At 42.1% G+C, this 15034-nt stretch overlaps 1 protein-coding gene across 1 annotated transcript in view; it reads left to right on the top strand.

Moving 5' to 3' along the window:
• CACNA1C (calcium voltage-gated channel subunit alpha1 C) overlaps positions 1-15034 on the top strand; it is a 2189932-nt gene that overhangs the window by 1968177 nt on the left and 206721 nt on the right. The window contains exon 38 of the mRNA XM_085652198.1: positions 11965-12061. Within this exon, the coding sequence (XP_085508324.1) occupies positions 11965-12061 (97 nt within the window). The remainder of the gene's footprint in view (positions 1-11964; positions 12062-15034) is intronic.

Here is a 15034-nt window from a genome sequence, read left to right as displayed (position 1 = left end):
CAATACCAACAAAAATTTTGAAGCACTTGGTAAAAGGTTAAAAGGACCAGCAAAATCTAAAGCAATTTTGGACCATGGATTCTCTGGAAGAGGAACTGGACGGAGAGGGTTTTGAGTAGTCTTCCAATGTTTGTCCGAAATCACACATTGAGGACAAACATCTATAAAAGAGGATACCTGAGCATTAAGTGAAGGCCACCAATAATTTTCTCTGAGTTTCTTACAAGTGGCAGTTACTCCAAGGTGACCTGCATGCGCTATAGAAATAATCTTGTTTCTAAGAGAAATTGGAGGAATAAAACAACCATTTCTGGAGCAAATGTCATTTTCCAAAGATAACTCAGAAGCAACTTGAGCATAAGATTTTAAGTCATGTGAAACATTACGAATAGGAGGCCATCCTTTAATGATGAAATTAGCAATCTTTTTGAGAGTTTGATCGGTGGAAGAGGCCTCAATCCAATCCTTTTCCGAAATTGTACCATTTGAAATTGAAGAAGCATCAATAGATGCCACTACACAGTCAAAATCATCAACACTATCATCAATTGAAGGTAAAGGGAGACGAGAAAGACAATCTGCCCTGAAATTCTTCCCAACCTGTATATAATTATTAGTGAAATTATATTCTTGCAACTTTGAAAGAATACGCACAAGACGAGCAGAGGCCTTGCCAAGTCCATCCCCTTGTAAAAGGTAGACAAGGGGTTTGTGGTCAGTAAAAAGAGAAAATGGACAACCTCAAAGGTAGGTTTTGAATTTGGAAACAGCCCAAACACAGGCTAATGCCTCTCTCTCTATTGTACTGTACCGTGATTCAGCATCAGACAAAGATCTAGAAGCAAAGGCAACAGTATGATCTTTGCCAGAACCTTGCTTTCCAAATACCGCATTAAGGCTTGCATCAACGGTGACAGTACAATGGAGAGCATGAACATAAGGGCTAAGAGCAGGGGCATTAATGACCAATTTTTTAACATTGACAAATGCTGTATTAACATCCTCAGACCAGACAAAGGTAGACCCTTTTTTAAGAAGAGATCTTAAAGGTTGAACACATTGGGCATAATCTGGTACAAAACGAGCGTAATATTCGCAAAGACCTAGGAAAGATCTCAGAGCATCTTTGTCAGGCGGAGGCGGGGCTTTAATAATCGCTTCCACATTACTGAATTTAGGTTTGATACCTTCAGGTGTGATGTTATGACCTAAATAATCAATTTGCTCCGCTAAAATGTTGCACTTATCAGGCTGAACAGTAATACCTCTAGCAGACAAAATGGAAAATACCTTGTGTAAAGTGTCTATATGTGATTCCCTAGTTTCAGTGAAGACAAGGATATCGTCCTGAAAAGCTTGCATGTTTTTAACATCCTTAAAAAGAACATCCATAACCTTCTGGAAAACAGAGGCAGCCGAGGCTAGGCCAAAAGGCAGTCTTAAATACTTATACGCACCAAAAGGGGTGACAAAAGTGGTAAGTTCTTGTGAGTCTGAATGCAATGGTATTTGGTGATATGCAGAATGCAAGTCTATAGTGGAAAAATAATTTGCATGGCCAATATTCGAAAGCATTTGTTGAATGTGAGGAAGGGGATGACAGTCAACTATGATGTTACGGTTTAAAGATCTGAGGTCCACACAAAGACGAAGATTTCCATTCTTTTTCTTTGCAAGAACAATGGGAGAAACCCACTCAGAGGAGTCAGTTGTAGTAATAACACCCTCTGCAGAAAGTTTCTCCAACTGCATTTTAAGATCATTATGAACACTGATAGGAACAGGTCTTACTTTGTGTGAAACAGGTATAACATTATTCTTCAGTCTAATAACATGTTCAAAACCCTTAATGTTACCAATTTTGTCAGTAAAAACAGAAGGAAATTCACTTTTAAGAGTATCAATAGTACATAAGTTTTCTACACAACCATCAATGGCCAGTATAGGAAGATCTCCTAGAATGATAGGGTTCTTGTGTCCAGGTTTAAGAATAATGCCTAATTTGGCTAAATCCCTCCAACCCACCAAGTTCCTGCCTCTGACAGCAACATATACTTTTGTGTCAATAGATCTTCCAAGAATTTGTAAAGAACCAACAAAATAACCAAGTAAGTCAATATCCTTTTCACCAAAAGCCTTTGGAGAAATGTCAGGGGCTTGAAGTTTGATGGAATGACCCCAGGTGTCATAAAAGGTAGTGTCGGCTAACACGGTGATAGGTGCTCCAGAATCAGCCATAACTTGTATAGATTTATCATTAATAAAGGCTTGGCAAAGGGGACGTTCAAAATCAATAGAATCCAGAGGTTCATCAATGGACAAAAGGAGATTTGAAAACATATTAGTACAGTCAGAGACAGAAGGTGTAGGAGGTAAGTTCTGTACTTCAACATTATGAATCTTAACAACTGGGAATGAACGACGAGATTTACTAAACTCTTGAAAATGACCAGTTCTCTTGCATTTGCCACACTTTTTACCCAAAGCTGGACAGGATGGAAAATTCACAATGTGATTCTTATTGCCACAGCGAAAGCAAAAGGTTTTCTTAAACTCTTTGTTAATTTTTATGGCAGATACCGTCGAAAAATCTGAACTGTCAGAAACATAGGAAATGGGAGAATGACCTTCTTGTTCTGACAATGCTTGTGAAGATATAATAGAGCGCTCAATACTTTTTCCTATGTCAATAACTTCCGATAAGGAAGGATTACGACATGTTAAGAGACGCTCTTGCATTTTTTTTTAAAAACAGTTAAAAACAAATTGGTCTCTAATGGAGATGTCAGTATAATTTTCGAATTCACAGGTAGAAGCAAGAACTCGCAGAGCAGCTATATACTCTTCAACTGATTCTTCACTAGCTTGCTTCCTTTTAAAAAAACTGTCTCTCCAAAAGAACGTTGGGTTCATCTGAAAACAGTTTTTTAAGCTTGCTTGTAGTCTCAATGTAGATATTCCAGGTGCCATCACCAGAGGGTCTAGGAAACGGAGGTAAATTATCAAAAATGTTCTGTGCTGCAATCCCCAGATGATTGTAAAGCAGAGCTTGTTTTCTTTCCGGAGAAAACTCCTTCCCATCAATGGCAACCAGATAATTTTCAAAAATATGGATCCAATGTTTCCACTGAACTTCCGGTTTGCCACGTCTCTGCAGAAATGGAGGAGGATGTAAAGCACTGTCTGAAGCAGACATGATGACTCCGAGATGAAAAAAAAATAATTTATAATAATAATAAATCCAGAGAGAGAAAAAAAAAAAAAATGAAGGAACACTTAAAAGAATGTTCAACAATTGAAATTCCAAACCAAAGGGCAATAAAGGTATTTTTGTTATAGTGAGAGCCCTTGATTATGATGTATTGCTGGCTGAAACAGTAGAACAAACACTTAAAGGAATGTTTCCCCTTTAAAATTCGAATTGGAACACTTCTCTTGTCTCTAGTGCAGCTTTTGACGATCAGCGCGTTTAACAATGAAGAAGTTCCATTAAGCAATGTTCTTTTTGCCGGGAAACAGTGGGCGGCTTGTTGCTAGGATACGTGTAAACAGAACACGGCAGCTCGCGTTAGATACAATGTAGCACATTAGCATAAAGCACGTGAGAATAAGCTCGCTCACGGTTATTCCTCGCAACAGTGTCCAAAGGAGAAAACCAGCGAAAAATAAACTTTTAAATCCAACCTGTCTCTGCGGGTCCTTTACGGGTCCTTTAACGAAGCAGGAACCTTGAAAGTTATTTCTTTATCTTGAGAGTGAGGATGACGAAGCAGCAACGAAGAATCCGATGAAATCGGAAGACGAGAGGTGTTGTTTCTACCCCACTCCTGGTACCAAATTATGTGGTGGTAGACAAACAACCTCTTACACGTAGTTGCTGGAAATCCTTTTATTGGTAAAGTAACTCCTTAATACGGACCCACAGAGAAGCGGTTCACGCTTGATGACCAAGTCGGGTACAATACAATCCAGCATTAACATTCTAGAACCAAGAGGGAAGGGACAGTCAATAAAAGGAGAAGAAATACTTACAGGGATGTTACACGGTTTAGCAGAAACCTCTGCCGAGAGTTCTGCAGGAGGCTAAAACGAGGTTGGAAACCATTTGTTACAAGAAGCAACTGATTTTTAGTAACACCCTGGGTTTCGCCTTCGATCTTCAAGTAAGTGTGAACATAGTTTCTTAAGGTCGTTTCTGTTCGCACAATTAAAAGTAAAACGTGTTTCCTAATACCATGTTCTTTTGAGGGTCTGGGCCCTGGGCCAGTGTCACTGACAACAGATCTCCATTTAACATTACTAAAAGACAGACACGTGTTAGTGTATCCGCTGTAGCTGGGTCAAAGCACATGGATTAGATTGTTTAACGCTTAATCTCAGAGAGGAACCAGCTGTAACTTGAGGTGCCGAGGAGAGGCTACACGAGGCTCTTACTCCATACAGGAACTGCACTGTTGATATTTGGGAGTTGCTGAAAGGTGTGTAGAGTGTCATTGCGTCATTATCGTTCACGTCAGTTTTGAACAATTATAATCCAGCACATCATGTAGAGAATTCACTCTTTTCGTTATACAGTAACACAGTTAACAGAGATGACCTATTTGTGTATATCATCATGGGATATCCTTGCAGATGTAATCTGGATTTATGCTAGAGTTTTTCTACGCAAACAATTTATCTTAACCACTCATATTCAGGGCCGGGGACACAGCCTTAGCCAGGGCCAGTTTCTTTGCTTCAGGCACGTTTGAGACTACTCAGTAAATTCAGGTTCAGTAATGTGCTCCTTAACTAAATAAAACAAGCATTGGCATAGCCAATAGGTCTCGCCTTTGGGACCTTATAAGTGTTTAGCCATGCAACAGTTGATGTTGTTGCACCAAGGGTATTGTGCTGCATAACTAAATACTTATAAGGTCCCAAAAGCGAGACCTATGACTATGCCAATGCTTGTTTGGCTTGCTGTGATGCAGTTTGCTGGTTGCCTGCCTCAGATGCGGTTTGATAGGATTATCATCAAGTAATTAGGTACTAACTGCAACTCTCCCCAAATTAGGTGAACATTATGTGTACCCCGAAGTGTCTCCTTCATACATGGTAGGAGCATCACCTCTACGTCATGCTATAGATGATTTTGATACATTTGAAATTGCACATTCCGAAGACGTAACTTCCATGGACTATAATCCTTATTTTGTGAGCATTCGATGAAAATATTACTCGATCTTTACATGCAAAATATATACAGAAGCCCTGAAAATTTTGCCTTTCCTATGAAATAGAAAATACAGTAAATAATCCTGCAGAACCTCTAGATACACACTGTTATCCAGAGAATGAAAACCCTTTGTTTCAGAACAATACACAATGGAATGCTGTTGTAAAAAGGGTTTTGTTGTGTGTTGAACTATTTGTGGCGTGTTGGATTTCCAGGTGTTATACATAGATCTTCCTATGCAACGTTCTGAGAAACAATTGATGAAAACTATTTTCATTCTGATTGTTTGGTTCTGGGAGTAGTTCAAAATCCTTGATCTTAATAATCCATGTTATCAGAAGCAAAGGTCTTCGTAGAACGGAAGCGATAAGAAACTGCGTGAATGTAAGAACTGTTCTCATGACGATGTTTTAATGTTCAGTAAAGGTCTCTTTATGGGTCACCGTCGACATTGAATCAATTTTCTAGCACATAAGTTACTCGTCTCATGCTTGGTTTATTACTGTTTGCACTTGATCTGTTCTGTGTACACCCGTCTATGTAGCTTACACTTGTAATGCACGCCTGTATTTGTAAAAATACACGTAACGTGCACCTGCTTCATCAGAATAGGTCAAGAGGGCACCTGGAAGGGGCTGCGTCACTTCCGTTAAACCGGGAGTCTTGGGGGTAACGCGTGTGATTAAAAATGCAATATATTCCTAAAAATAAGAGAGGGCGGAATAGATCACGATGTAAGCTGATGTTTTACTCCCTGCCCCCCCCCCCACCTCCCCCTCCTCCGAATGGCAGATGGTACATTCTCTTGGGTCTGCCTGGCCACCTGGGCTGCTTCGATATGACGGGAATCATGTTACTTTACTTCAGAAACCTTTAATAGCGCATCACCCAAAGTGCTTCTAGGCACCTGGGTGAAATGTAAGTCATGTTAAAGTCACACAAGTAACCACTTTAGGGAAGGAAGGGCAGGAGATGTGGTAACATCCTGGGTCCCAGGGGCAGACAGTGAACAGGTTCGGCCTCCGAGGTGTAAAACTTGGCACTCCCTCGAGGATCCCGTGAGATTCCTTGATCGTGGTTTGCCCTCCAGGCGCAGGGCCTTAAGGTTTGTGCCAGGCCAGGTGAAAGAAACTGTGTGAATGTAAGATAGAGTGACAGCTAGGAACTAGAGAGAGAGAGAGAGAGAGAGAGAGAGAGAGAGAGAGAGAGAGAGAGAGAGAGAAAGGGTGGAGAAAGAAGCAAGAGCAGCAGCACGTGGATGTGTGAACATCGGGGAAAGCAGGACAGCAAAACAGAATACAAAGCGTAGATAGTGGGGTAGCAAGAAGCAAGTATTGGGGCTGGGGAAGAAATCGAGGGCATGAAAGACTGCGAGAAAGAAGGAGCGCGGAGAGTAGACAGAGCGTAAGACATTCGGGAGATAGACGAGCTAAAGTCTGGAGGGAGGGGAGGCAATGCTGGAAGTCTGAGCCAGACGGGGGAGGCAACCCAGAGTAACCCAAGACGGCGAGCTGGTGAGAGGGGAGCCACAGGACAGGAGATTCACTAATGCTGATATTTCTTGCACGGGAATGGTGCGTGCGTGTATGCGTGCGCGCACAGTCTGCTCTTTTTCAAAGCACACACTCATGCTTGTGGCGCTCCTCTGCGCACTCCCGCAAGCTGTATGCCGCCACAAGCACGAGTATGTGCTTGGAAAAAGAGCTGTACGACAGCTAAAGGTCTCCTATGCAGCGCGAGATGTAGGCGAGATCTAAAAATAAAGGAGGCCTAACTATCTGATAATGGCCACCATTTTTCTTTAAGCAAGCAGGCTGACCCTTAAGGAACTCTGTGATGCTGATGAGCACTGGAAATGAAAATAGTCCTCTTTAGTCGACACAACACTGTAATAACTACTGAAAATAAGGCAATGCCAAACCAGGTAATGTAGTCAATAAAGACAGTGTATTTGTTAGTATTGCAGTGCCGCCTGGAGGAAGGACAGATTCAAAATGGATCAGTGGTTGGTCTGTTGCTGAGATGTAGTCTAAAATTTGTCAATACGGGAATGTTCTCTTCCAGGGGATCCTCATCAATAGTCATAAGCACAGGAATATTCCCGCCCATGCGCGGGGACCCCGGAAACATATAAAAACATATATGTGAAAAAAATTCATGAAGCTCTAAATACACATATAATAACACAATGCAGCCTTCCATACACCAATGGCTGAGTAATGTTGTAAGAATTTCCTTTGCACTTATATACTATTCCAATAAAACAGGGAGAAAGAAAACACACTTGAAAACGTGCATTTTTTTTGTATTTAGCACCTGATTCGTAGGTGAAAAAGATGACTCTGCACCACAGGGTTCCTCCACCCAGAACTTTGGTTGCAATTACAAGCTGTACAAGGTAGGGTTGAGCGGAATTCACTGAGTTGTACTCCATGGAATTCCGTTGAGTTAAATAAAAACTTTGAGTAATTCTGCAGAGTTTCGCCCACCCACCCTGTACAAGGCATGTTGAAGCCTATGACATGTTTCTTGAATAAACCACCACATGCATCTAAAAGGTTGGCTAAGGACTCACCCTGGATGCTTCTGGGCAGCTCTTGTGTTGCTTGTGCGCCCTGTGACTGGAGGCTGGGGGCCAGCCAGCATGCTGACAATCATCATACCTCTCAGGTGGGACCAGGCAGTGGCAGCAGAAGGGTAGCAAGCAGGGTCTGCACAATTTTGTCTTTGCTTTCTGCCACCCTCCTCTGGGCTCTGCCGGCTCTCTGCCTAGTTCGTCCCATCGCTGAGTGGGGCAGATGGGGGGCCGATGCTAGGACCATGGGAGGCAGTGGCTCCGAGACCGCTGCTGGTGGGTCCTACTCCTTTTCCACAGGGGTGGCGGGAGGTTCCTCACTTCCTCCAAGACTTGCGACTTCACTTTATCCCCAGGTGGGTCCAAGCAGTCATCAGAGCACATGCGCACTTCTCCCTAATTAGACAACAACTGGATAGACATGTTGCTGTCACTGCCCATGAGCACTTGGGGACCCTGAAGAGATGCTTAAATCTTCCTCTGTAGGAGTCTCAAAGTGATCTAAAATCGCTGACTTGTCCTCCTTCTGAATCAGTAGCAGCACCTTGGTCGCTCTGATTTCACCTTCTATCTCGTCCACCTGATCTACTTGACTATTGATTATTTTAGTAATCTTCTCCTCACAAAAAGTCGCTAGACCAATACATAGGTCTTTAGTCGCGATGATCTTTTTTTCATACAGTCGGGCTTAGAAAGGTCATTTACTATTTTAAATATGCTTCTAGCTTTGTTAGACGCCTCTAAGATGGTGTTGGCATAATACTCGGCTTTCACTTGAGCGATTTCCCCTTTATAATTACCCAATATTACTTTCAAGGCTATTTTATCATCCTCCTCATAAAATTTTCTCCACTTTCTTTCTTCTTGTTTCCAGCCCTTCCTTTCATTTTTTAACTTTAAGTTTCTGGTATCCCTTGAGCTACAAATCTTAATTTCCAAGAGCCATATCTGACACTAAAAAAGATGAAGCCGAAATTCTAGACTTCACCAGCTGACTGCACGCAGGCCAAAGGCTTCTAGCAGGCCATGCTGCAGCTTTTCAAGATGGCTCTGGTACCCTATGAGCCAATCCCCAAGGGTAAGCTGGCTCCTGCAGACTCTGTCATTCTAGCAGCTTCAACCCTCATGCTTCGAGACTCTGTGTCTACATAGGTTTCAGTCAGAGCACTGCTTCCAATTAAGTCAGAATCCTCCAGGACACTGAGCAACGTGTTCAGTGCAATCTATGGTGCTACATCGGTGCCTTCCTCTGGGCCATTTTGTCACCGCCTTCAAAAAACTTAAGCGCAACACCTTTCCACAGCCCAGAGATTGGTCTATGAGAAGGAACTTTTCGAGTGTGATTCAGGTGCTCTAGTCATGCCCGTCAAAGATTATGTGCATGCAAAGGATGATTGTGAGGCAGATATCTTCTTTGCCTCTACAAATGCTGACCTGTTCCTGGATTTATAAAATGCATTGGGGCTGAATACTTCTATTGAAGGAGACAACCGTCACCCCTCTGGACCTTTATCAGAGGAAGCCTCTTTGCTAACTACGTGGTTAGAAAAGCAGCTGACACCTGAAGTTGTGGATGTCACCTTGAAATCTTGGCTAAATCACGGCCAAATCCATTTATGCATGCTCCTTGATCAAGTTTGTTCAGTATAAGATGGAAGGTCTGAACCCATTTCAGTAAAGCCTTTCCTTGCACAACATGGCCTGGCAGTTTCTTCTGTAAATGGTTATTTAGCTGCCCTGTCTGCCTTCTTGTGTCACCCTGACCAGCTACTTCAAATCACCACTAGCGTTGTGTTTTGTAAAGGTTTACTCTCCTTATTTCATTCCGCTCCATTTATTTTTCTTCAATGTAATGTTTGTCTTGTGTTAATGCTCCTTATTACATCCCCTCAAGACGATGCACCATTGCCCAGTTCAATTTCTGATTCAGAAAACATGCTTAATGAGAATGACTTTGGCCTGCAGAGTTGGTGAACTCTAGGCCCTCTTGGTCCTGCTACCATTCATTTAGTTCTAGCCAGATAAACTGGTTGTGGTTACTTGCTTATCTTTCTTACCAAAGTGGTATCTGCATTTCACAGGGGCTGCCCATTACTCCTTTGTTATTTCCCTAATTCTTATCCCCCCCAAGAAGGAGATGTGGCTGCATGGACTGGACTCCAGTGTAAGAAAGCATGACCAGAGACATGGTTTACTGTCTAAAACTCTGCAATGGCCAACCCACTTGTGTTTAGTTCATCACAGTGAAGGTAAGGGTGTCAGGTCTGGAGAGAAGCGTGGATGAACTCTATTTAGCCACAGGCCATGAACTCCCAAATAGTTTTATAGACATGGTGGACATCTTAGATGTCGCCATATAACTTTCCTTGTGGACCATGTCATCATTGCTAGGCAAATATGATCCTATGTTGCTGCACCCATCACCTTGCTATGCAGACCTAGGATTTCCTTTGTACAGAACTGATGCTCCCATTAGAGTTGTTTATAGGAAAATTGTGAACACAGAAAAGTAGTCTGAAAGTCTAGTCATGTTGTGAAACAAACTTTGAATTATTTGAACATTTAACTTGAACCTTTTTAAGACTGTAGGATTCTTGTTATCACTTAAGGTTAGCCTGTTATGGGACGGGATGGATTCTTAGTAAAACTACAGTGCATCTTCCATAGAGAGTGAATAGTGATGAAACTTGAGTTTGAGGAATCGCAAGTTCCACATCAAAGTGCAAAGAGTCGTTTACACAGAGCAATCACTAAGATAACCAACCATGTGTTGCAAACCTCAATGCCCAGTAGAAGTGATGGGTCAGAGTGGTGGAGTGCAGTACCTCTATGTCTTTCTTATCTCATTCCCATGTACTCATGTTTACCACTGACCATCATCATCTTGTATTTATGGTCACTGGTGGATCGTATGAGAGATGGAAGACTGCATTGCTTCAATTGGATCTTGAAAATAAGGTTGTTGCTCTCCGATATCCAGTTGTGTAGAGTCTTACTACACCAACTGCACAAGTCAGAACAAATTTGATTGTCAGCTCTTTGTGGACTTCACTGAAGGGCAAAGTAGTGACCATGTGCACCATTCGGCATTGGATTACCCTTTGTATTATAATCTGCTGTGCCTTGGTCAAGAAAGAACATCCAGCTGGCACTTGAGTCTGCTCCACCAAGACTATGGCTGCTTCTGCAGCTCCCACCAAATGTGTTCCGGTGGTTCGCATCTGTGGGGTTCCACGTGGTCATCCTTGCATACTGACAGATACTTTGCGAGGGCTCCATTGCATGCGTTCCTTGCATTATCAGCATAGTTCCAAGGAGGTATTGCCATAGGGTTTATTCTTAAGGTGGGGAAGCTGCAGGAAAAGGTATCCATCAGAAGAATGTTACTTACCTTTATCTCTTAAATTTTGTTGGGGTTAATCTGTCTTCTTAAATTAAGCATGTCTCCTGTTGGCATCGCCCACTGGTTCTGTTCAGTTTACCGCCAGCAATCAGCACTGTTGAACATCGGCTATTCGTGGCTCACCTCCATCTGAATTCACAGTTTGACTGTTACCTGGATTACTTAATTTTATATGAACTGCTGCCAGTCACGTTAACAACATTATGGCACTTTGCAAAGTGCAAAAGACGTATTCTTCCTGACATATTTCTTTCACAAATAATTGTCCTTTGACCAGCTGAGTTGACTGCTTGTCTCTGTCTCGGTCAAGCTTCTGGCAGTTGCTTTAATGAAAAGAGTTTGGTTGGGTGCAAGAGCCTAGTAAGTTTAGGCTGCTTCCTGAATAGGTCTTCTGTCAGAACAACTGAAATTCTTGAAGGCAGAGAGGACATGGTTCAACCTCCATTAAAATGCTCACAGTATGATTTTAGTTACAGCATATACATTACATGAAATAAATTCCAGTAGTGCACATTTACTCTTGTTTTGAAGGCCACTGCAGGTTTAGTGAGACTCCGAGGAGCACAGGTATAAAGATTGCAGTGAGTCATATGTTTAACAGTGTGCAAGCGAACATTGGCTATACATAGAAGGTTAGGTGAAGTGATTTGTGGTGGACAAGTATAGGCACAGTTAAAGATACAGATGACACAAAGACATACCCAGCTGTGTCCCGTCGACTGTGGGGACAGCGTGTGTTGCCTACTCATGATCTGTTTTGCTTTTCAGGGGTCGTATCAAACATCTGGATGTGGTCACCCTCCTCCGACGTATCCAGCCACCACTGGGGTTTGGAAAGCTGTGCCCTCACCGAGTGGCATGTAAAGTAAGCACAGCGACCTAAAGACGGTTGTGAGGATTTAAACATCAGTGTTTCAGTCATCAGTAAAAGTATGTCCTCTATTCTGTGACTGGAGGTGACCATCCATATGTGCCAGGCAATAGAGATTGGGTAGAAACCTAATACAAATACAACATCTAGCAGTGACTGAGTCAAGTGCTATTTAGTGGATGCCAAACTCTTGATTGAATAAGGATTTTTTGGGATGTTTCCAAAAGACCATTTGGTTTGGTTTAGGATTTCAAAAAGGAATAAGTGAAGCAGGGGCCTTGTACCTCAAGGGACGTAACTATATTTTTTCTACTGGAAATTTGATTGGAGATTGTCACAATGTGACTCAATCAGACGTTCCCTGGTGGTGACATTATAGGTGACCAATTTCTGTAGGTAGCAGAAGACCTTGTGCGCTGACTTTTTAAATTTCATAATAATTAATGTTGTACTGCATCTTTATGTAGATGCACAGTTGGTCCATTTTGTTCTGCACGCTTTCTTGAGTGTCCACAAGCTTTTTAGGGCGACCCACATAGATCAAGATGTCCCTATGAGCTATGTTATAGTAGCCACTGCATATCCTAAGCTAGGATCTAATAAATTCACCAAACAACCTCCCACAGATTAGAAATCATATACCCTAAAACAGGAGGAAATGCAGTTGCCATTCAAGCTTTTGCCACTAGAATTTGTTATGCTATTTTTTATCTTCTAATTTGTATTTGGAGTTTCTACCAGCAATTACTAATTTTCTGTTCACTTTAAATGATGCCCAAAGTCTCTAACTTGCCCGTCATGGAGCAAAACATCTTATGCTATTCCTTCTTCTAGTGGTGAAAATATATGTATTTATATTTGCAAAAAGACAGAACTATAGGTGTCAACAAAATTTGAGTTTGCATTTAGCAAAGGTTGAACATGCTGTTTATGCTCCCCACATGCAAATCAGAAACTATGTGTGCTCATGAAGTGTCTTATACAATCATTTTAATGACAATTTCTACAATTTGTTTCTCATTTAAGAAGGAAAACCATACTGTCAATATTATGGTATACTTAGTCGCCTTTAAGATAGTTTTCTATTTCGATTTAAGAGTAGACAATAGGAAGTAGCAGTTTGCTTTTTGCGTTCCTGTGTGATATATAACTTTCACAATGGGTGCAAAATTAAAAAAACAAGTAGGATTCCAGTCAGTTCCACATCTTGGTTGTTTTGTGGGAGCAGGTATGGATTAGGAAATTAGTTTAGTTGTCTAGCACCTTTATCTAAGGGGCGAGCGTAGAGGAGTGATAGGTCTGAATCAAGCAGCGTAGCTGCTTTATTTACTTTTTAGGTCATCCCCTCAAGAAACAAAGCCAGATTAAATGGCACCAGACTACACTCTGAACCATTGACTCAGCGATTGATGTGGCCAAGTCATTATGCTACTTGGAACCAGCTGCCTGGTCCACTTTCTGATACAGTGTGGCTTCTGAATTTTTCCCACGTGCTTCTGGAAATACAGACAAAGTGATTTGATATTGTAAGGATTGAAGTCCCTGCTGGTTCGATCCTTTCTATCGCCATGTCCCATGTATTTCTGGATGCCCTGTGATTTATCCCCATTGACAAAGCATTCTTAAGACCATTGGCTTCACAATTCTTTTGCTTCCCCAGCACAATACTCGACAGTGATGCATGAAGTGCACCTCCAAAGCATGTTGCATCCATGGCAAAGGAGGCTACTCCCTCTTTCCAGGCCATACAGATATGAATAGTTAGTGGCGGTGTTTTGATTGAGGTAAAGTTTTTGATTTCTGAAACCCTGGGAGAAAAGTTTAGTAGTTAGGCTTACTCCCTCATAACCGGGATACTCTTCTTGCTTTTGTGATGTATGTGTGTGTTTGTGTACAACAAGGTGGCTTGCACGTGATTGTGGTTTTGCGTACTACGGTCAGTCTCTAGGGCGTTCATCTTTCACAAATGGCAGCCGATGACAGCTTCCCTGGGCGGTCTTGTTGCTTTCTGGCTTGTGATGTCTAATACACATTCAGTCCGCTCAGAACAGTTCTTATAGTCTGCCGTCCACCTCGGAGTAGAAAGCTTGAGAAACCAGAAAAATTTATACTGTTCGTGATGACTAGAGATTTGAATTTTGCTCCAGAGATGACTCTAGATTGGGTACCCCTACTTTGGTTAATTACCAGCCCTGTACATCAGGACTTTGTAGTTGCTCAGACCTCAAAAGGAGCCTAACTTTAAAGAATAGCTGGATAGAGCGATGCACCAGGATAGGGACTCTTTTACTAATCTCCTTAACGCCGGGACAAAGCTTGCATGCCTTACAAAAAGCCATAACCTGTGATATTCTGCACCAACATGACCCTGTGGTGAGAACAAGGAGACCAAATGCAAAGGTCAGCTGTGGCCAGCCAGTTTTATAACTGGAATGTGGTCCTAGAAGCATCTGAAACACCAACCCAGGTGTTATGTACACAAACCAAAACAAAAAAAACGTTATACTTCCATCTGACTCTAAGGAAATGTGGGTAGCCCAGGTGCAGTGACTTTGCCTTGCGACCTTGCACCTTGCATCTTGCCTTGGACTAACACATATTCACCAACCCACTTGGTATTTGTAGTGTACTGTGCCCATTTAACCCAGGATCTGCCAGGAATGCGGCTAGAAGAGCACTACAAGATGTCATATGTCATTGACTGGAATACCCTTTAACTTCTAAATGTGACTCTTTCCATCTGCCATTGGTTGGAGCTGAATACTATGTCATTAGCCCTTTAGTGTGCCATCCTTTTGTTACCCTGCTCAAAATGAGTCCCGTCCAACCACACTTTTCCTATGTATAATTCCGGAGTTATCTCTGATTAAATGTTTCTTTGCCCTAAACTAACATCTCTGCCAGGCTGGTGAGCGAACTACCTAAGCTTTACTACTAAAGATCGTAGCAACCAAGATAAAGGCATTT

The sequence above is a fragment of the Triturus cristatus genome, chromosome 4_1, assembly GCF_964204655.1.
Source record: "Triturus cristatus chromosome 4_1, aTriCri1.1, whole genome shotgun sequence".
NCBI classification, from domain to species: domain Eukaryota; kingdom Metazoa; phylum Chordata; class Amphibia; order Caudata; family Salamandridae; genus Triturus; species Triturus cristatus.
The sequence above is the reverse complement of the archived record's forward strand: the minus strand, read 5'-3'. Positions and strand labels throughout refer to the sequence as shown.